A 22,495-nucleotide genomic window follows, 5' to 3' on the forward strand; every position below is an offset into this window, starting at 1 on the left:
CTTCCAGAATCTGAAAGGGCCTACAAGAAAGTTTGTTTACAAAGGATTGTAGTGATAGGATGAGGGGTAACAGGTTAAAGCTAAAAGAGGGTAGATTTAGATGAGATATAAGGAAGAAAGTCTCTCTGAGGGTGGTGAGGCACTGGAACAGGTTGTGCGGAGCAGTTGTGGATGCCCCTGCCCTGGCAGTGTTCAAAGCCAGGTTGGATGCAATTCTGAATAACTTTGTCTAGTGTAAGATGTCCCTGCCCCTGGCAGGGAGGCTGGAACTAGATAGACTTTAAGGTCCCTTCCAGACAAAATCCCTTTATGATTCCATAACTAGAGGCATCCAGAGACCTTTAGGATAGGGAATGTTGTGTGCCTGAACATGCACGTCTTGTGTTATATATAAGTGGAGTACAGTTTTACATAAGCATTGCAATTAAGATTGAGAATTAATAACTACAATTATATGCACATCTAAAAATAGTTGTTTTGAATGGCAGATACTTTTGTTCATAGGCTTTTTAAGAAGCACTGAGTAAACTCTGCCAAATGCTCAATCTTTTTTTGTAACATATTTTATTTCCCATGTTTAAATTCTGTAATATTATCAGGGCTTCTAAAACCAATTTCTTATTAATTCCCGAATACTTTGACTCAGGAGAGATTCTACTTTGAACATTTAAATTGTCATTTTATGTGAGTCCTATAATATTTTAATGACTCTATTTGTTACTAGGAGAATTGTTTTAAGTTCCTATAGAGCTGGTCAGTGGTAGAATTCTTGTTTTCTTTGGTAGAGCTCAAGATGTACAAAAATAGCAGAAAGCATTTATGCTTTTGGTCCTTTTTATTTATTTCTAAAGGAGTTGGATTTTTTTCTCCTACAAATTCTTAATACAACACTCTGCAGGTTTTTCTCTCCCTAATTTGCACTATCCATAAAATGCCAGCTACGTTCTCCTGCTGCTATGCTCTGTGCTGTAATTTATTAACTCTTGCTTCCTCCTTCCATTAAGATTTTTGGTAAGCAGGGAAGAGGTAGAAGAATGTTTTGCTTACTGTTTGGGGACTGACTTAGTTTAACTGATGTCGGTCTTTCCTGTTAACCTGATAACAGTCTTTTCTGTTGAAGATTACTTTTTTTTTTAGTAGCTCACAGAACAATGATTGTGGGTTTATGACATACCTGAATTGATTTAATATCAGACTGTTGCCAAGGGAGCTTTCCTGCTTATCTCTTATTTCCCAGTTGACTTCCTGTTTCTTGCACTGGCAGTAATGGTTTTGTCAGCCTGCAGTAAACTGATTTTTAAAAAGAGGCAAAGAAAGTATACATACATGTGCACAACCACATACTCGTTTTCTTAGCTAGAGGATTTGTTTACTACCAGTTATCCTTACTGAAATGTCTCACACTGGGGACACTCAAGTTTGGAAAGTTGGAAAGTCTTGACAAAATGAGTCTTTCAGGGGAAAGGAGGAGAACTGAGACTGCCCCTTTTCAAAGTGGTGGCTTAAGTCATTAAGCCCAGTACAGACTGCTGTCCCAGGGACAGTGGTGTCTTCCCACCCTACCCCTGGCCACAGATTGCTATCTTTTGGAGCATTGCACATGTTTATGCAGTGATGTGGTAAAACATGCTAGAACAGTGATTGTATTTGCAGAAGGAGACACAGGGTGTAGATTTTAGCCTGATCCATTCTTTGGTCATCATCATAAACTCCTGTGCTGGCACTTTTAAGGCATCACAAACATGTAGTGGAGTTAAAGGCTAGAGAAAACAAGCTAGCCTTATGTTGATTTAAATAAAATGTTGAATTAAGCAAGGTTAGGAAAATTAGAGCTTTCCCTCTGCATATGAGCAGGTATTTATATTACCATGAGAGTACAGATTGATTTAGCTGAGCCAATCTAATGTCCAGCTCGGTTGAAAGAGGTACTAATCTTCATCCCACCATACATAGGTCTGTGTTTCTGTTTCTTTGTCTGAGTTAAAAAAGTGTTTAACCTCCTGGTGAGGTAACCTATAAAAAATGTACAAGGTTCATCATGAGCTGGCAGTGTCTGCCAGCAGCTCAGAAGGCCAACAGTGCCCTGAGCTGCATCAAGAACAGTGTGGTCAGCAGGGCAAGGGAGGTGATTCTGCCCCTCTACTCTGCTCTGGTGAAACCCCACCTGCAGCACTGCATCCAGCTCTGGGGTCCTCAGTACAGACAGAGCTGTTGGAATGAGTCCAGAGGAGGCCACAAAGATGATCAAGGGGCTGAAGCACCTCTCCTATGAAGACTGGCTGGGAGAGTTGGGCTTGTTCAGTCTGAAGAAGAGATGGCTCTGGGGTGACCTAATTGCAGTGTGCCATTACTTAAAGGGGTCCTACAGGAGAGTGGGAGAGGGACTGTTCACCTGGGAGTATAGTGATAGGAGAAGGGGCAATGGCTTTAAGCTGAAAGAGGATAGATTTAGGTGAGACATTAGGAAAAAATTCTTTACTGTGAGGGTATTGAGGCACTGGAACAGGTTTCCCAGAGAGGTTGTGGAAGCCCCACCCCTGGAGGGATGATTCAAAAAGTGATTGCAAGAAACAAAGATTCACATCATACTCTTAACAAACTATTTATCTAAACAGACCAAGGTTCCCACGTTACGAAGTTATTTTGTAATTTGAAAAAAAGCCAACCATAGCTTAAAGATTGATCTGTTGGCTGTCTCTAAAGGCAGCTTGCAGCATCTCTATAGGAGGGAAGAAGCAGCTTATTATGTAACGCCTTGCAGATTTTGATAAACATTCAGCTAATTATTGCATCTGGATCATCATATTTAATTCATATCTACTAATTTGTCTAAATCCCTTCTTGAATACATTTCAGTGTCTTTAACATTGTGCAGTAATTATTCCATAATATAATTAAACAGGGGTGAAAGTGTACATTGCTTTGTTTTGTTTTGAAGCCTGCTGTTTATTGCTTTGAACTGCTCTTTATGGTTTATGAGATAAAGAATATTTATTTACCCTTTTTTCCATGGTATTTCTAATTTGAGAGGTCTTTATGATATTCCTCTGTCAGTTATGTCTCTTCCAAGTTGAAGGTCTCCAAGATATGTATCCCTTTTCCAAACAAAATAGTTCTTATTTTGTCTTTGTTACTGTTTTCTAGTTCTACTATATTCTTATTTTGTCCTTGAAGTTGGAGGAGGTTTAAGGAATTTACTTGAATTTTAGTAGGAATTTGGTTGATGTCTCCTTTTTTATTTCTGATTCACTCCTAATAATTCATTATTTGTGATTAAATATTAGAAGGTAAGTATTGGAGAGCTTTATAGTGAAGGTCAAACAGCTTTTCCAAGGTACAGAGGTTAGAGGCCATCACCGAGTTTGATCCAAACTCAGGCCCATTGGGTAATGCTTATCTGTAGAACTTGCTGTCATAATATCATGAGGAACTCAAATCATATTACTCTTAAAACTGATTTACTTAGAACAGATGGTATTGACTGAAAAGAGGAAAACAAAAGGAGTAAATGAAGTCTAGTAAACTCAAGTCCATTTTGTGCTTAAAATAGAGATACACTACTGCTAGAGGAAGGATTTTTTTCAAAGAAATTATCTGTATCATTAACCTCTTTTCCCACCTGCTACTTGTACACTCTGACTTCTTGAAATGATTGTCCAGGGAAACAGCAAGGAAAACTTTTATCTTCCTTATTGGCATATAATTGTTGGAGCAAGTCCAGGGGAGGGCCACAAAGATGATTAAAGGGCTGAGGGCCACAAAGATGATTAAAGGGCTGGAGCACATCTCCTGTGAAGACTCTCTCTCCTGAAAGAATTGGGCTTGTTCAACTGGAGGAAGAGAAGTCTCCAGGGAGTCTTTATAGTGGCTGGAGAGGAACTGTTTACAATGGCATGGAGAGATAGGACATGGGGCAGTGGCCTTAAGTCAAAGGATGCTAGTTTTAGAGTAAGATAGTAGGAAGAAATCCTTTACTGAGAAGTTGGTGAAGCACTGGAAAAGGCTGTTCTGAGATGCTGAAGATGCCCCCCTCCCTGAAAGTGTTCAAGGCCAGGTTGGATGGGGCTTTGGGTAACCTGGTCATGTGGAGGGTGTCCCTGCCCATGTCAGGGGGCTGGAACTAGATGTTCTTTAAGGTCCCTTAAACCTAAACCATTCTGTGATTCTATATGGTATTTTTAGTGGAAAACCAGACCATCCGTCTATTTGTCACCTTATACTTTTCCCATGCCTGTGAACTGCTCCTAGAGACAGGAATATTAAGGACTTTCTCTTGGGATGTGGGCCATGTCAGTTCACTACCTACCAGGTTGGGTAGAGCGTAGAGACCAGGTTTTTCCATTTCTGGGCATAGGCATCAGTAATTAGTTTATGACATAGCAGTGATTGCTGTGGCTACTGGTCCATTAGTAGCCCATACTTAAGCAGCATCTCAAGTGCATAGAGGCAACTCATATACCTAATGCTTCTATATCTTCTAAGGCTAGGAAGTGATTGCCTGCTGCAAGCAAGTACTCTATGAGTATGTTTGAAGAACTGAATCTCCATCTTTAGAGTTTTAGTGCTTCCCTGTTAACTGCATAGAGAATGTGGGTGGTCGTGCTAGAATGACCTGGAGCATTCTGTCCACGCCAAGTCTGAAAAATACTGGAGAGTTAGGACTTAACCTAGTCCACCTAATTTAGGTCATTAAAATTTTATACTCATAACTCAAAAGTCCATTTAGCAGTTGAACAGTCTTCTCAGGAAATACTTAAACATCCTGAAAGGCAGGAGGTCACAGAGGAGGTTTAGTGCAGAGCATTTAATGAAGATCTTTGTCTCATGTTCAGGAAATGGGAGGCTGGAAGGAGGTAGCCATGCATATAGAGCAGATCAACATCTGTTTTCTTTTAACTGAGTCATTCTATATAGAAGAATCTGCTTATATTTATAAAATAATGAAGCATGGGGACACTGATCTGGTGTCTAATATGTGTTTTTACACAGGAGAAGGCTGAAGTACTCAGTAACTGAACCTGGTCTAGTGGATGCTGTCCCTCTCTCTGGTCAGGTCGGGTTGGAACTAGATGATCTTTAAGGTCCCTTCCAACCCAAACCATTCTGTCATTCTGTGATGCAATTGAAGCACATCTGTACTGTAATGACATGCTGCCACTTCACTGGACTACTTACAGTGCAGTTTGGGAGATGCAATCCTACTCTTCAAGCAGGCATTTGTGGGAGGGGGAGTGACAGGTAGAAGAGGAGTTATAGTGTGCTGGTAACATTTAGGTTGAAAACTCCTAAGTTCACTTCTATCAACTGGCAGAACTGAAAGCAGTATTTAAAAACAGTAGTAAGAAATAGACAGTTTTAGATCCAGCCAGTTCAGTGAGCAAAAGAGCCATTAGAGTATTTATTTACAGAGTTGGCTGATGTCCCATCTGATACAGAAAAGCTTCAATTGCCTTAGATACTCCTAAATGGCCTCTTCTCAAAATATCTTTATTTCCCACTTTAAATCACTCTGAAGGACCTGCAGGATCTCCATCTTTTCCCTTGTCTTGTCAACACCAGTGCTTTCCTCAGCTTAAAGTCCCCGAGTCTGGTGCATTTTTGGGTAACCCCCACTTATTACTGAATTTTCCCATGTATTCAACCTGCCTTTTTCCTGATGCTTTTGCCAGACTGCAGGCTAGAAGTTTTTATATGGCTACTCAATTTACTAATTTGCTAACTAGCTACTTTTCTTTGGATAGTGTACTCTCTGTGGTATAGTTTTATTGCGCTTGTAATTGTTATTTCAGAGACTTTATGCTTATACTGCATATATTTTGTAACTAATCTCTTCAGGAACATGTTATTTGAGTGAAACAAGACTTAATTTTATCCCTTTGTTCAGGGCTCATGAATAATTTTTTGAATGTTCTTTCTATTCAGGCTTTTCATTTTATATATAATTACGTATGTTAAAAATGTGACCAGTATGTTTATTTTGTATTTTGCTTTCTAGGCTCTTTTGAGGCTTTTGTGTCTCAAATTTCTTTGATTTTTATTGTACATTCTCTCTGTCACAGACGTGTTCTGTACCTCCCCCTCCTCAGCTTCTAATCAGGTGAATTGAAATGAGATGAGATGCTAATGTAGTATCCAAGAAAAAGAAAACAAACATAAATTTACCAAATTTCAGTTTTCCCTGAAGTTGTTAAATTCAATATTTAATTCAAAGATATTTTCGTGTGCAAACTCTAGTATCCTTGTTCCCAGTACATGATAGAACAATCTTTAATTATAGGTCCTCTAATACTTTTTTCCTAGGATGGATGGGTATTCATCTATTACTACTACATATTCAATATCTTGTTCTCTTGTTTATATTCAGTATGTGGTCCTTCATTTACTGTAGTCCCTCATTTACTGTACATTTTTCAATATCAGACCAGAAAGCAAAATATTTTTTTCAAAGATTTTTCTGTAGTACTTGTCTGTAGAATATGAAGACTTCACAAATATTTATAGAATTTTAATATATATGTGAATAAATATGCACCTCATAATAGTAGGCAGCAGTCCTGGCATTTTATTTAACCAGATCTGTGGTGTAAATACTAATGTCTTCTGGAATTGTATCCTTCATTTTAGGCACACAAATTTTAACATCTGAAACTAAAATAGTTGGACTACTGAGTTTAGTGTTTTGTTTACACTTGCATATTATAGACAACACATGTTTTAATGTGATATTTTTAATAAGTTTTTTTGTTCTTGCTTGCTTTTAGGAGCCACAAAAATTGTTCCTGTTGAAGCTGCTCCCCAAGAAAGTGAACCCACCACTCCAGAGGCAACAGTGCAGGACCCATCACAGCGAAGAGGATATCAAGAATATGCCATTCAGCAAACCCCATATGAACAGGCAATGAAATCTAGCAGGTAATTTTGAAGTACTTATTTTTATGCTCATGCAAAACATGACTGAAATGCTTCCTTATCCATTCTATGAAATACTTTCTGAGCCTTTTAAGTAAAGAACTGGATGAAAATAATCTATGCATGAGTTGTAGAATTTAAAAGGCCTGTGGGGAATACCTTCTTAAAAAACATTTCTGTTCGTTATGAATATCTAGGGAAATTTTGATGTGTCACTAAATTTCAATATCGTCGATATAACTGGCTTGGTTCCTTTTTTAGGTTGGGTCCAACCCAGCTGAAGATTTTTACATGTGAATACTGTAACAAGGTGTTCAAATTTAAACACTCCCTCCAAGCACATCTGAGGATTCATACAAACGAAAAGCCTTACAAGTGTTCGTACTGCAGTTACGCCAGCGCAATCAAAGCCAACCTGAACGTCCACATGCGGAAACACACAGGGGAGAAGTTCAGCTGTGATTACTGCACCTTCACGTGTCTCAGCAAGGGCCACCTCAAGGTCCACATTGAAAGGGTTCATAAGAAGATCAAGCAGCACTGTCGCTTCTGCAAAAAGAAATACTCGGATGTGAAAAACTTGATCAAGCACATCAAGGAAACGCATGACCTTCAAGATAAAAAAGTGAAAGATGTTTTTGATGAGCTGCGCCTGATGACGCGGGAGGGCAAGAGGCAGCTTCTCTATGACTGCCACATCTGTGAGCGCAAGTTCAAGAACGAACTGGATCGGGACCGTCACATGCTGGTTCACGGTGATGAAAGGCCTTTTGCTTGTGAGCTCTGTGGTCATGGAGCCACTAAATACCAGGCCCTTGAGCTGCACGTGCGAAAACACCCCTTTGTTTATGTGTGTTCTGTGTGCCTGAAGAAGTTTGTCAGTTCTGTCAGACTCCGTGCTCACATCAAAGATGTGCATGCAGATTTGCATGAGACGTCTGTTTTTGACAGTTCTATCAATCAGAGTTTCTGCCTCCTTGAGCCAGGAGGTGATATCCAGCCAGAAGCCCTTGGTGAACAGCTTACACAAAGTGCAGATGAATTGACTATCATGAGTACTGATGCTGCTAACACATCACAACCCCCTGCTTGTAAAGAGCAATCAACAGCTGCAGATGTAAACCAGAATGGTCAACATAATGGTGACTTAAAAATTGATACAGTCCCTTTGTTAGATTTTGAAAACCCTACAGTGGAAAATGTAACAGAGACACTGTGTCAGACAACAGGCATAACAGACCCAAACATTCAATCCTGTGAAGCATCAGATTGCTTTCTTCTGAAAAACAGTACTTCGGGTTCTGATGAGTTAAAAGTCTCTCCTGAAAACGAGGTTAATCACTGCAGCTCTGTAAATGAGCAGGGTGAAGAAATTCAGCTTTTGCTGTCTGAAGACAAAAGTTTAAATCCAAGTCAGGACAATGCAGTGACTGAGAACCTTTCTGTGTCTGAAGAGAAAAATCAATCTGTTCCTTCTAGTGAACCAGAAACAAGCGATCCACCAACTCAAAATCCAGCAGAAACCACAAACCCTTTGCAGGCATCAGAAGCTAATGCAGCCATCAGTCCACAGGCAGCCTCTTCTAATGCAGCTTCAGCAGACAGTGGGAGTGGAGCTGTTGCCTTCATGCAGATCTTGGATAGCTTGCAGAAGAGGCAAATGAACATGGAGTTGTGTGAGAAGATAAGGAAAGTTTATGGAGATTTGGAATGTGAATATTGTGGTAAGGAGTAGTAGTAAAATGATGGGGTTTGTTTGGGTTTGGTTTTTTTAGCATTATATAGAGGGCCATATTTTCCTGGTCTACTGATGTATTTGTGTATCTTTGTAGCAGATTAGTTTTGTAGTTCAGTATGGATTCTGGAGTCCAGTGAGATTTACTTTGGGCTATCTAAATAGTATGAAACAACTCACATCTCCTCCAAAACAAACCCACTAGTAATATATAGCATAGCAGTGCTTTGCTAGAGTCAGTTTTCTGTGGATGTGAAATTTGATAGATTATTTCTTTCTACATGCCTCTCCACACTTTGTAACATTCACTTGAGCCAAGCACAGCAGATTTAGGCATGTGGTCAGCATTAGTCAGTCCATGCTTTAATGCTTAAACTTCATTATTGGCTTAATATAAAATTCAGTCTTTTTCATACAGTATGGAATGATGTATGATAAGATACATTCTGAACAGTAGATACATATATTGGCATTTTTTGTGACTTGCTTTGAACCAGTGTTTTGATATGAAAATTTTCATTACATAATGTCAGATCAAGACTGTTGTGATTGTAATTGTTTTTTTTTTTTTTATGGAAGTGGGAAGAATGTACCATTCCCATTATTCTAACTGAAAATTTTTGTATTTGCATAGCTGGAAAGGAAACATTGTAGATTTTACTTTGTAGCCTTCATGCTTAAGAAGGGAAAGGAATAAAAATTTTAAGAAAAACCCAAAAATGCTCTAGCATTGTACATCAGATGAATTTCTGTGCACCTTTTCTTGGTGCCATTGTGTCAGAAAGGCTTGTGGGAAGGAAAAACGTGATAGTAAATGGAAAAGGGTTTGGCAGCCTCTTTCAGTGTACAGTTGCATTCAGGCTCTTTGTATAGGAGAACACATTAAAGGACTTTCTCATTAGGTAGAAGATCACAGATACGGATTAAAGATGCTCCCATTAGTCTGTTTCAGGACATATGACAGTCTTTTTAGACAGAAGTGTGTTTTGTAACATTCAGTAGTGAACGGTCATTAGAACAAGTTTTCATAAAAGATGAAAAGGATGGGATTCAAACTGTGTTTTGTCCAAATAGAGGGCTGAATATGTGTTGGAATTTTCTCTAGCAGTTGTTTAGAAATTGCTTTCTTCATGTCTATTTTCAGGCAAGCTGTTTTGGTACCAAGTGCACTATGACATGCATGTCCGTACACACACCCGGGAACATTTATATTACTGCTCCCAGTGCAGTTACTCTTCCATCACCAAGAACTGCCTCAAGCGCCACGTCATTCAGAAACACAGCAATATTTTGCTGAAATGTCCCACAGAACATTGTGACTACTCTACTCCAGATAAATACAAGCTCCAGGCACATCTTAAAGTTCACACAGAGCTGGTAAGTAGCAAACAGAACCTTATCTTTGTTTAAATTCAGTGTTGTCATCATAACATTTGGGATCTTGTGGCAGTATTTGAAGACATAGGGAAGAGTTCTTACCTGAGCACTCTTTGTGTACTTTTATACAGGGGATACGTAAATTACAGCAACTAGATACTTGGTCCCTCTCATAGGACTATCCACTAGAGTATGTCTGTATCCATTTTCTGCCTTCACTTTTCCTGGTGTTCTCAGACTCTTTGTATCTGGACAGCTTAAAATGAGTTCTGGTACTGTTGTTACTTTACTTCATTCCTTGGAGCTGAATTCCCTTCTCTCATAAAGAGATGATTGAGGTAAAATGAAAAGATGTTCCTCTCTCAATTACTGTAGACAGAAGAAGTTCTAAGTTGTTGTAAAGGATATTTTTTTTTTCTAAATACATCCAACTAGTTGCAGCCATTCTCTTTGAACATCTGTCACTTTCTGTTGTAGAGACAAAGATGAAGACATCATGTTTTCAAAATTCCTGTCTTATTCACTAAGCCTTCCAGATCTGAATTCCATTGTGTTAAAACCAGGTTTGATCTCATTCTTCAGCGTGCCCTGTCACATGTCTTTGAGACTACGAAAGGAATTGCATGCTTGACTGGAAGCATCTTTGTGATCTTTCTCTGATCCATCATTATCACATGAATAATCTTTTAGAGGAAAAACGGTTTCTATATCAACGCTGCTTGCATGTTTCAAAAGTATATATTTTTAAATATATTTTATTCAGAATAAGAAATATTTTCAAACTGAAGAATGAGATTTTATTCTACATTGTTGATGAAAATGCTTTTTTTAGAAGTCAAATTATTTACATGTCTTTTTTTGAAGAATAAGAAAATAACAATTTAATCTTTCTTGCATTAGTATTGCTGCCCTCTCCTGTCATGTGGTAGGATCCTTTCTGCTTACAAAAGTAAAGCTGATCTGGGACATTCTAGATGTACGTACACCCAGGGAAGTTAGAACCTCTGTACACACACAGAGTGTTATGAGTACAAGAAAGTTCCTTCCCATTTCAAATCAGGATCTAGAAGGGATGTTTGGCAAGTGCCTGCTCCCTGAGAAAAATTAATTTAGTCCTGTTTTGACTGTAGTTTCTACTGGAGGCAATATGGAGTGCTTATATATATTATATATGCATTATTACCTCCTTCATTTTTATGTACAGATAGTGGTATTGAATAAAGTGCAGTTTAGGATCTCACACAATATTTGGCAAGCGTGCTATTTGTAAATAGACTTTCTTGATTGATAGTACCAGAAAATTGGCATGAACTACATACTTGCAATTTGGGTTTTTAATGATTTATGCAGTAAAATACTTGCAAAGAGTGATTTACCCTTCTCTGGAGTTTGTTTTTGTTCCTCTTCCAACAGAGGAGAAAATACCAGCTGCTTAATTGCAGCACATACTCTTCGATCCTTTAAGAACAAGGGAATATTCACACAGATGGGGCTTTCTTCATTTTTTTAAACAAAATTTTGTTTTTTGCTGTCGTTGTCTTGTAAGTAAATCGTGGAATCATAGAATGGTTTGGGTTGAAAGGACCTTAAAAACCATCCAGTTCAAAACCCCCCTGGCAGGAACAGGAATACTCTCCATTAGACTAACTTGCCCAAAGCCCCATCCAGCCTGGCCTTGAACATTGCCAGGGAAGGGACAGCCACAGCTTACCTGGGAAGCCTGTGCCAGGGCCTCACCTCCCTCACAGGGAAGAATTTCTTCCTAATATCTAACTAAATCTACCCTCTTTGAACGTGCCCTGCAGGTATGTGCACATCCCTTGACCCCTCTCCTGTATTCTCCGTGCTGTGCCATGTGTGACATATTCTCCCATATCACATATGAAAGGAACATCGCAACTCAGTCCTGTAATAAATATTGTTGTTACACTTCCTTTAACTAGTGAACTGTGATGCTTGAATTAAGGATTTATGTTAATTTCTCCCCAGACATGGTGGGCTACCCAGTCTACCCAGTTGTGGTGGGCTCTTGGCTGATATTTCCAACTGCTGAAGTTACCTTAAAGGTCTTGTACCAGAGCACACTGCTTCACCTCCTACTCTTGTTAAGTAATAGTCTTTTGTAACTGCAGAAGAGCTTTAAAAAACAAAACAAAGCAGGTGACACAAAAGGAACATTTTTTCCTTGTTTTGTCCCTTGATTCTACAGTATTTTAAACAGAAACTGACTTTGTTATGACATGTGCAGAAAGCTCACTTAGGCTGCTTTTGAATTTATTATGTTGATCATGTTCATCTGATAGCAAAAATCTCTGTAAGTGATATCTGAGACGTCAGAGGAAAGAGCCTGTAAGTTAGATATCATCTATCCTTTTGTAAGTACCTCTTGTTCAAGCGTGACGAATGTCCGACAGCTCCCACCAGGGTCATTTTCATGATACTAAATAGAACTGAGAAAATGAATTTCATAATTAAAAGCAGCGTGACAGTGAGATCTTTCAGAAGTATGCTTACTGGCAGATATATTTGAGTATTTAAATGAAGTGAAAGATGGATGTATTAGAATTTATTCAGTAGCTAAACTTGGCAGTTCTCATATGTGCCTTTGTGCCCATTGCTTGGTGTATTTACTTAATGCATAGCTCACTGAACAGGACCACTCATACCAAAATATAGTGCTTTAACAAACTGTGCCCAGTTTTATGTGGAAAGCTACTTTAATGTTAATTCTAGTTTACAAAATAAATTCTTATTAAATATTAAAAATTCCCTGGATATAGAAGATACCAAAAATCTCAGGTCAGTTCCTTGCATGAATGCATTACCTTTTGTTACCTTGTTACTCACTGCTTTTCAACTGGCTCCCTGTATTATTTGGTGAACAGGATAAATGATGGTTATTAAAAATCAGCTTACATTCATCCCTGTCACTCAGTATGTGTGCCACCCATCTTATTCTCTATGCACCCATCCAAGTCTTGCAGGGAATTTGGGATTGTTTATTCCCTGGGGGATGATGGGGACTGTGTATGTGCTTGCCTGTTGCCTTAGTATTGGCTACACATCATCATTATGGGGGGGGAGTTTACTTTTGAAATCTGGGAATTGAGGCTTGGCTTGATTTAAAAAAAAATAAATTTGCATGTATTGTCTGATTTTCAGTACCCATCTTTTACCTTTAAGGCTTGTGTAGTGGTTTTTTGACCATTCTTGGCATTTATGGAGCTCTGTAGAAGTTCAAACCATAACACATGTGAAATTCTTGCATGTTGTAACACCTAGGAAAGAAGTGGGCAGTTTATAATGACTTGAGAATAATTTATAGTTAGGAATGAACTAGTAGTAACATTAGGGACCAGTTGTGGAACTGAACACTGCTGATGTAGGTACCAGTGTTTGTTTACAACCTCCAGTGGGTTTTACAGTACTTGGTATGCTGAGCAGATGATCATCATGGAGAGGTTTATGTCTGAAATTATTTTAAATCTGTGTCCTTAATTGATACTCCAAGATAAGGACATCTGTAAAACTGGAGTTCAGATCCAGAACTGCCACTTGCTCTTAGGTGCCTATGTCAGCATTTGCATGTGTTTTTGGATGTAAATGATTCTTGTCTCTGGAAGTGTGCTTAGAAATGTCATTAATCTGCTGACCTTTCATGTAATAGGTAGTTAGAGCTTTCAGGAGGAAGTGAGATACTTGAGCTCTGATTGCTTGTTTCCCCTTCCTGAGGAGTGTTAATTTTCAGACCATCACTGGTCTGACTGTAATACCTTTACTTTTGGAACAGTGCCCTGTGTAGTCAAGAATGTGAGGTACTGGAGAGGGAAGGAATTAACCAAAAGATCTGTGATCCAATGATGGGTCATTCAGATAGAAAATGGTTCTTGTTCTTGGTCCTAGCTTCCATAATGAATGTCAACTAGCCATACATTTTTACTAGTGGTTATTTCACAAGAAAAATGCTTAAGCAGAACTGTATGCAGGGGCTTGTTGTGAGTTGTGATTTCTGCTGCTTGCTACAGTTCATAAAAGTCTGCTTAATCATTTGTAAATTTTTCTGTAGCCTCCTTTGCAGGTGTGCCTGTCTGCCTCCTGGGTACGATGGATCCATTTAACTAGTTGCATTTTAATAGGACATCATCTTAATTCAGGAATCTTCTGTGAAAATTTTATTTGAACATAATGACAACTGTGGTGTAGTTTTCTAGACATCTTTACTCCTCAGAATTTTAACTCAGGGACCTAATTCTGGTCTCATAGGCATTAGAAATTAAATTTCTGTTGATCCATCTGACTAGGTGCAGGAGCAGGCTTTAGCTCTCTATTCCTTTATAAATTTACACAATTAAATGCATGTTAATTGTGTTGTAGGAACTTTTTGCTGGAAATGCTCTCAGAGTACCAGTATTTAGTAGAGCTTTGTTTTATTTCCTGTGACAAAATCATGTCACTACTGCTAAAAGGAGGGGAATGGATTGCTGCTTTATATAACATCTTTGTCTTAATTTGGGCTTGGACACTTTATTATGGTTATGGTCTTAATTTTACACTATTTAAATAACGAAGCAGGCCAGGGTTCACACAGTCTTTTGAAAGTAGTGTCAGATTGCCATATAGATCATATAATGATCATATAGATTCTGTGTGAGTTCATAAGAGAATGTATTTCTGTCATCAGAATGTCTCTTACTGATGAGTGCAGTAGAATAGCTGCTAATGTTTCTGATGGTTTGCAGTGTAGGTCGTGTTTAGTACTATTTGGTACTGGAGGCCACTCGTGCTGAGAGGGATTTTGGGGTCTTGGTCGACAGCAAGTTAAGCATGAGCCAGCAGTGTGCCCAGGCAGCCAGGAGGGACAACTGTATCCTGGGGTGCATCAATCATGGCATTGCCAGCCGGTCCAGGGAGGGGATTGTCCCACTCTACACTGCACTGGTGCTGCCTCACCTTGAGCATTGGGTGCAGTTTTGGGTGCCACAGTACAAGAGGGACACAAAACTATTGGAGAGTGTCCAGAGGAGGGCAACGTGAAGGATCTGGAGGGGAAATCTTATGAGAAGATTTATGTTCAGCCTGGAGAAAAGGAGGCTGAGGGGAGACCTCATCATGGTCTGTGGCTTCCTGATGAGGGGCAGCGAAGGGGCAAGTGCTGATCTCCTCTCTTTGGTGACCAGTGATAGAACCTGAGGGAATGGGATGAAGCTGCGACAGGGGAGGTTTAGGTTGGATATTAGGAAGAGGTTCTTTCCTGAGAGGATGGTTGGGCACTGGCACAGGCTCCCCAGGGAAGTGGTCTGAGTTTAAGAAGCATCTGGAGAATGCCCTCAGTCCCATGCTCTGACTTGACTGGCCCTGTGTGGAGTCAGGAGTTGGACTTGATGATCCTTATGGATCCCTTCCAAATCAGGAGATTCTGTGATTCTAAATAAACTTCATCGTAGCCTGTTGGTTTAAATGCTGCATGCATAGAGGCTGTTTTTCTTCTTTTTTTTTTGCTTTTTGTGCCTGTGTGGCAGCACACCTATCCCTTGAATTGTCTTGAAACACTTCCCTTAGAGAAAAAATTTCTCTTCAGAGAGCTATAAGTGGGTAATACAATATAGCTGATGCTGTCTTTGCACAATTCAGATTCATTTATATAAAGAGAAAGGCATTGTGATTGCTATGTAAGCGGCCTTACTTTATAATGAAACTTAGCATAAACTGGATTTAAGAATATTTATGGATCTGATTCATTCCTGATTCATGTAATATGAACAGTACTTTCACTCAGACCACTATCTTTGTCTTGGAATTATTTTAAGTTTCTTATATTTTCTCAAGTTGGCTAATAGGGAGATTCAGCAAATCTCAGGAAATATGGAAGTGACTGAAATTTAAGTAGCGGATTGGACTGTGCATCTAGCCTCTAACAGAGGTTGAGCCAACTTCCTTAACACTTTGTTTCTGTTTGTGTCCTTCAAAAAAACCCCACCAAACACCTCAAAGACATTTCAAAGGCAGACACTCTGACAGGCATAGGATAAATAACTTTTATTCTTACCAGAGGAAAACTTGCATGCTGAGAATATAATGGAAGTATTACTACCACCTCAGTTTAAGTCCTTCAGAGTGCCTCTGTCATCACCTGTGACAAGGGCACTCTGAAGAACTAAAGCTGTGGTGAGAGAGACCTCCTCTGGGGCTCTGTGTTGTGACCTGGGTGCTCTGAAATGCATTGTTTGCAACAGAGCGTTTCTTACAGGCTAGTTTTAAGAGTGATGGGATGACACTGGAGGACAAGCACTGTCACAAGCTCTCAGGGCAGCGATAGAAATACATCTAAACATTGAAAACTAATAATGTAAGCTCCAAAAGTCTCTAGCATGGACCTGGACAAACAACCACGAAAGGTTTGCCTTCAGCAGGGTGCTTTTTGTGAGACTGGAGCTTGACAGATACACTTTGAAGGGACACTGCGCTCAGAAGTGCAGTCTCTTAAACTACAAAGGGGTGCCCCTTTTGAAGATTACTTATTGCAGAACTTGGTATAGATAATTTTCTAACTGCTTGGAGAAGGCTGTATGGATTATTTTATTATTGAATGATTTTGTTGCCATGATGCTCTAGAGCTCTTGCTGCATTACTAATAACCTCTCTCAGGCATAGCCTTGCCTTCTGGAAGAGTAATAGCTAGCATGTAAAATAACTGCAATTACTTAATGCAGTGTGTGTGGATTATTTTTTTCTTATTTAACTTTATGAATCAGCAAGGTGTATTTATCCTACTGCGCTGGGCACACTGAGAAATATTTAACACAGTGAGTGAATATTAGAGACCAGCAAAACCCAACTGGACTGATGCTGATTTTTAATCTCATTTATGTATTTATTTGGTCTATATTTTGAAACTGGTTATATAGCAAGTTTGAGGAACAGACTGTGATCTGCCAGCAAATTTCACCTGGCCCCTCAACAGCCTCTAAATGACACTGTCCTTATGTTTTTTTCATGCACGCTGTATTACAAATGTGATTGTGCAGTATAGTCTTTGAAAAGGTGCAAATGTTGCTATAGAGTTTTATTAGAATTATTCTACCACTTTTCATTTGAATAATGTGGTCTGAAATCACAAGTAGCTAGTATTCTCTGCCATTCCTTCTTCACTTGGGATACTCAGGGCTCAAAACGGTGACTGCTCCAACTCTGTCGTAGTAAGATACTCTTCTTGCTCTACTGAGGATGCTAATCCTTTAGAAGCTTCCTGTCTTGGCTTCCTCTCCCCAGTTCCTCTTGTAGTTTTTCTCACAGGCACAAATGACCTTACAGAAGCTCAGGAAAACTCCTCCTTGTGCCATTGCTACTGTTGTGAAATTATTTATTGTAAGTTTAACCCATGACTAATTCTGGTTTTAACTTACAAATATTTGAACATGCTGATTTCTTTCTCAGGGGTACATGATGCTGCATTGTATTCCAAAGCCTGTTTGCCATGAAAAACCATCGATTTCTTTGCTTTTCTTTTAAGAGATATGTCCACTTATAGATGTATAACTGCATCATATAGACAGTAATAACATCCTTGAAACATTTTTTCTTGCTATTCAGAGATACTGTAGGTCAGAAACTGGTAGAGTCCAGGACCCTTATTCTCCTGTTATCTCCTGCATAACACAGGGCTCACTCTATTTTTGATATAGAAATCTTCCACCTATGGTCTTCAGGAAGTTTTCTATCCTCTTGAAATAAGTGAAATATTTGTTCTGTAGCTTCAGCTTGCCTTTTACAGTGATCTCTTGGTAGTTTGCTAGGTACACATCTCCCACGTGCCAAATTGCCAGGACTAATTAGACTTTCTTCACCCTATCTGTTGTTTTGATAATCCATTTGTATGTTAATATGGTCAGTGCAGATGTGACGGATCTAGTGACTCATTTGATTGAGCATCCACTGTGTTGTGTCAGCAGGTGCTTCTGGAAACTACAATTTCTGTAATTTATATTAGAAGGAACAAAGGTTATTTTAGATTTGGTAATTTATGAATTATTTGAGAAAAATACTACATTTTTATGTGGAATTAGATGCATTTTTAAAAACATTAAAGTAACAATTACACCAAAATGGTGTATAGGAACAAATCACATCAAAACTCACCAGTTCAGTGATGTTAAATATTTTATAACATCAGTGACACTGATAAAAGCTGGAGTAGGCTTTAAGTTTTTAAATCAAAATAGAACGATACTTTATTGGTAATGCCTAAATTACTGAATTTTTCATAGAATCATAGAATAGTTTCAGTTGGAAAGGACCTCAGAGATCATGTGCTTCCAACCCCACTGGCCCTCCAACACCCCCAAGTCCTTCTCTCAAGGAGAATAGGGCTGCTGTTAATCCATTTTCCACCCAGCTTGTAGCTGTGCTTGGGATTGCCCTGACCCATGTGCAGGACCTTGCACTTGACCTGGTTGAATTTCATATGGTTTGCATGGGCCTATTTCTCAAGCCTGTCAGGGTCCCTCTGGATGGTATCCCTTCCCCTCAGTGTGTCAACCACATAACACAGCTCAGTGCTGTCAGCAGGCTCACCAAGGGTACACTTGATCCCACTGTCCATGTGTCCAACAAAGGTATTAAACTCTATGAGTGTGACTGTCCAGCCAATTCCTTGCCCACCATGGGTAGTCCATCCATGAAATCTGTGTCTCTCCAGTTTAGAGTCAAGGAAGTCATGCACAACATCAACTGCTTTGCTCAAATCCAGGTAGATGGTGTCAGTTGCATTTCCTTTATCTATAAACTCTGTAACCCACTTGTAGAAAGCCACCAGATTTCTCAGGCATGATTTGCCCTTATTCCATGTGCCTGAGCATAGTTTACAGGAGGATCTGCTCCAAGCACAGAGGTGAGACTGACCGCCCTGTACTTCCCAGATCTTCCTTTTCTCCCTGTTCTGTTTCCCCTTTTCCAGTCAGTGGGAACATCACTGGACTGCCACAACTTCTGAAATACAATGGAAAGTGGCTTAGCCACTTCATCTGCCAGTTCCTTCAGGACCTGCACATGCATCTCCTCAGGTCCCATAGACTTGGACACCTTCAGGTTCCTTAGATGGTCTCAAACCTGGTCTGCTCCTACAGTGACTGGTTCTTCATTCTCCCAGTCCGTGCCTTTGCCTTCTGCAGCTTGGGCAGTGTGGCTAGATAAGTTGCTGGTGAAGAGTGAGGTAAAAATGTCATTGAGTGCCTCAGCAATCTCCATATCCAGGGTAACCAGATCTCACATTTCCTTCCAGAGAGGGCCCACAATTTCCTACTTCTAAAGTGGCTGGAAATGGAGGCACTGTATAAGCAATGGCATCTGTCAGTGTTATCTGTCCTGCTCAATTTCAGGCCATTAGGTAGTATTATAAATACACATCCTGGTGAATGTCCTCAGAACAATGAGATCTGAACCTTTAGGTTTCAGCAGGGCGGACTGGTGAAAAAATTTTAAAAACCTGAATATTACTGCTTATATCAAATCCCTTTTCTTCTGTTCTTTGACTTCATGTTTCCAGTCTTGATTCTCTAAAGGAGTCAGAAGATTATGCTTACATTTATTGTGCACATTCTCATATGCTTTAACTCAGAGCCCTTCATTCATGAGGGTTAATGCTGTGCTTAGAGTACTTGAATATTTCTGCTTCACTTATTTCACTATAAATACCTTCATTTTTTCCTCAAAAACCGAACCTTCAATTATAACATTGTTGAGAACCATGTTTTACTGAATAATGACTTTATTGATTGCATCAGTGGACTGATAAAGTGATCTCTGTCTTTATTAAGGATAAAAAGAGTTATTCCTGTCCTGTGTGTGAGAAGTCATTTTCTGAAGATCGACTTATAAAATCACACATCAAGACAAATCACCCCGGTAAGAAAAAAATCAAGGAAAGTTTCTCAGTCTGTTGCAATAAATGGATAAAGGTTTAGAATGTGCAGAATAATGTGATTACATTCCAAATAAAAAGAAGAGTCTATGTATAATTTAACTGCTTTAGAGTAAGAATCGTATTGGGTTTGCTGAAGTTAGAATTGAGTGAAAAAAGTTACCATTCCAGCTTGTGCCTTGTGGAGTATGTCAGGTTATCGTGCTAAGAAACCTGTCTTCATCTAGCAAAGAACTCATTTCCAAAAGAGGACCTAAGTGAATTCAAACTAAGTACTGGAAAGTTTGGAATTAGCCATATAGATATCCTGTAACAACCCATGAGACATAAAATCCTCACTGGCCATACATAAGCTTAACAGAAATGTGCTTATTGCCTGTTATCTTCTCTGTAGGTATTTCACCTAAACGCAAAGGGCCCCGTGCTGACTCTATATTCATGCTCAGCTAATGTGTGTCTGGGCTGTCCCTCCAGGGCCAGCTGAAGTCTCCAAGAGGACTCTTACTCAAACCAGCTCTGATACAGTTTGGCCATTATTAAGGTGGAGCTGAATCAAGGCTAACCACTGTAGTCCATTCAAATTCTGTTAATTTCTTCCATTCTAATGCCCTGATTTACCTGTGGAAGCACATCATAAAACGAACCCGGGAAGCTGTGCCAGGGTAAACAAGCCCTGCTTAGATCTTGGGAACTTGATGCCAAATCACCCAAGTGACTGGTGCCAGCACTGATTTAAATCTGACTGATGTGAACTTGGCAGGGCTGCACTGGTGTGTGCACACTTTACTCCTCAGTATCTGAATTGTGTTGGATAGAAAGGATTGGTGCTACTGTGAATGAAGGAGAGTTAGCTGCATTGGCCAACATACTTTAGCTCATTTTACAGTGTTACATAGAACCATAGAATTCCTAGGGTTGGAAGGGACCCCAAAGATCATCACATTCCAAGTCCCCTGCCATGGGCAGGGACACCTCACTAGACCAGGCTGCTCAGGGCCCCATTCAACCTGGCCTTGAACACGTCCAGAGAGGGGGCAGCCACCACCTCCCTGGGCAACCTGTGCCAGTGCCTCAGCTCCCTCACAGGGAAGAATTTATTCCTCATGTCAAATTTAATTCTAACCCTTTCCAATTTAAAACCATTTGGCCTCATCCTATCACTACATGCCCTTCTAAAAAGTCCCTCTCCAGGTTCCTTGTACGCCCCTTCAGGTACTGGAAGGTCGCAATAAGAGCCTTCTCTTCTCTGGGCTGAACAAGGCCAGCTCTCTCAGCCTGTCTTCATAGGAGATCTGTTCCAGCTCTCCGGTCACCTTCCTGCCTCTCCTCTGGACCCATTCCAACGGTTCCATGTCCTTCTTATGTTGGGGGCTCCAGAACTGGACACAGTACTCCAGGTGAGGTCTCATCAGAGCAGAATAGAGGGGCAGAATCACCTCCCTCAACCTTCTGGCCACGTTCCTTTAGATGCAGCCCAGGATAGAATTGGCCTTCTAGGCTGCGAGTGCACATTGTTGGCTCATGTTGAGCTTCTCGTCCACCAACACCCCCAAGTCCTTCTCTGCAGGGCTGCTCTCTATCACTTCATCTCCCAGCCTGTATTGATGATGAGGATTGCTCCTGCAGGGCCTTACACTTGGCCTTGTTGAATCTCATGAGGTTCACATGGGACCACTTCTCCAGTCTGTCCAGGTCCCTCTGGATGACATCCTGTCCTTCTGGCATGTCAACTGCACCACTCAGCTTGGTGTCATCTGGAAACTTGCGGCGGGTGCATTCAACCTCATCGTCAATGTCACTGATGAAAATATTAAATAATACCAGTCCCAGTACAGACCCCTGAGGGACACCACTTGTCACATCTCTCCATCTGGACTTCAAGCCATTGACAACTACTCTCTGGGTGCGACCATTCAACCAATTCCTTATCCACCAAACAGTCCACTCATCAAATCCAGATAGTCCCAATAGATGACATCCATTTTTTTTCCTCTGTCAACTGATGAGGTCACCCCATCATAGGAAGCAGCTAGGTTGTTCAGGCAGGATTTGCCCCTGGTGAAGCCATACTGACGGTCACGAATCACCTCCTCGTCTTCCATGTGCCTTAGCATAGCTTCTAGGAGAAGTTGTTTCATGATCTTCCCAGGCACGGAGGTGAGGCTGACAGGTGGGTAGTTCCCTGAGTTGTCCTTTTTACCCTTTTTAAAAATAGGCACAACTGCCCTTCTTCTAGTCATCAGGGACTTCCCCTGACTGACATGACTTTTCATATACAATGGAGAGTGGCTTTGCAACTGCATCAGCCACTTCCTTGAGGACTCTGGGATGCATCTCATCGGGTCCCATAAAGTTATATATGTTGAAGTTCTTCAGGGGGTCACAAACCATACCTTCCTCTACAGTGGGTGGGGCCATACCCCCTTCTGCCCCATCTTGCTACCCACTGACCCAGGAGGGGCGAGGAGAGCTGTTGCTAGTGAAGTTTGGGGCAGAGAAGTTGTTGAGCACCTCAGCCTTCTCGTCATCTGTTAATATGAGGTCTCCATTTTCATTCA

At 40.2% G+C, this 22,495-nt stretch overlaps 1 protein-coding gene across 1 annotated transcript in view; it reads left to right on the plus strand.

Moving 5' to 3' along the window:
• Nucleotides 1-22,495, plus strand: part of ZFAT (zinc finger and AT-hook domain containing) — a gene marked incomplete at its 3' end in the record, with an annotated part of 86,378 nt that overhangs the window by 21,005 nt on the left and 42,878 nt on the right. The window contains exons 4-7 of the mRNA XM_084260419.1: nt 6,762-6,912; nt 7,171-8,633; nt 9,789-10,021; nt 19,834-19,921. Of these exons, the coding sequence (XP_084116545.1) occupies nt 6,762-6,912; nt 7,171-8,633; nt 9,789-10,021; nt 19,834-19,921 (1,935 nt within the window). The remainder of the gene's footprint in view (nt 1-6,761; nt 6,913-7,170; nt 8,634-9,788; nt 10,022-19,833; nt 19,922-22,495) is intronic.

This window comes from Gallinula chloropus, assembly GCF_964237585.1.
Source record: "Gallinula chloropus genome assembly, chromosome: 2".
In the NCBI taxonomy this organism is placed as follows: Eukaryota; Metazoa; Chordata; class Aves; order Gruiformes; family Rallidae; genus Gallinula; species Gallinula chloropus.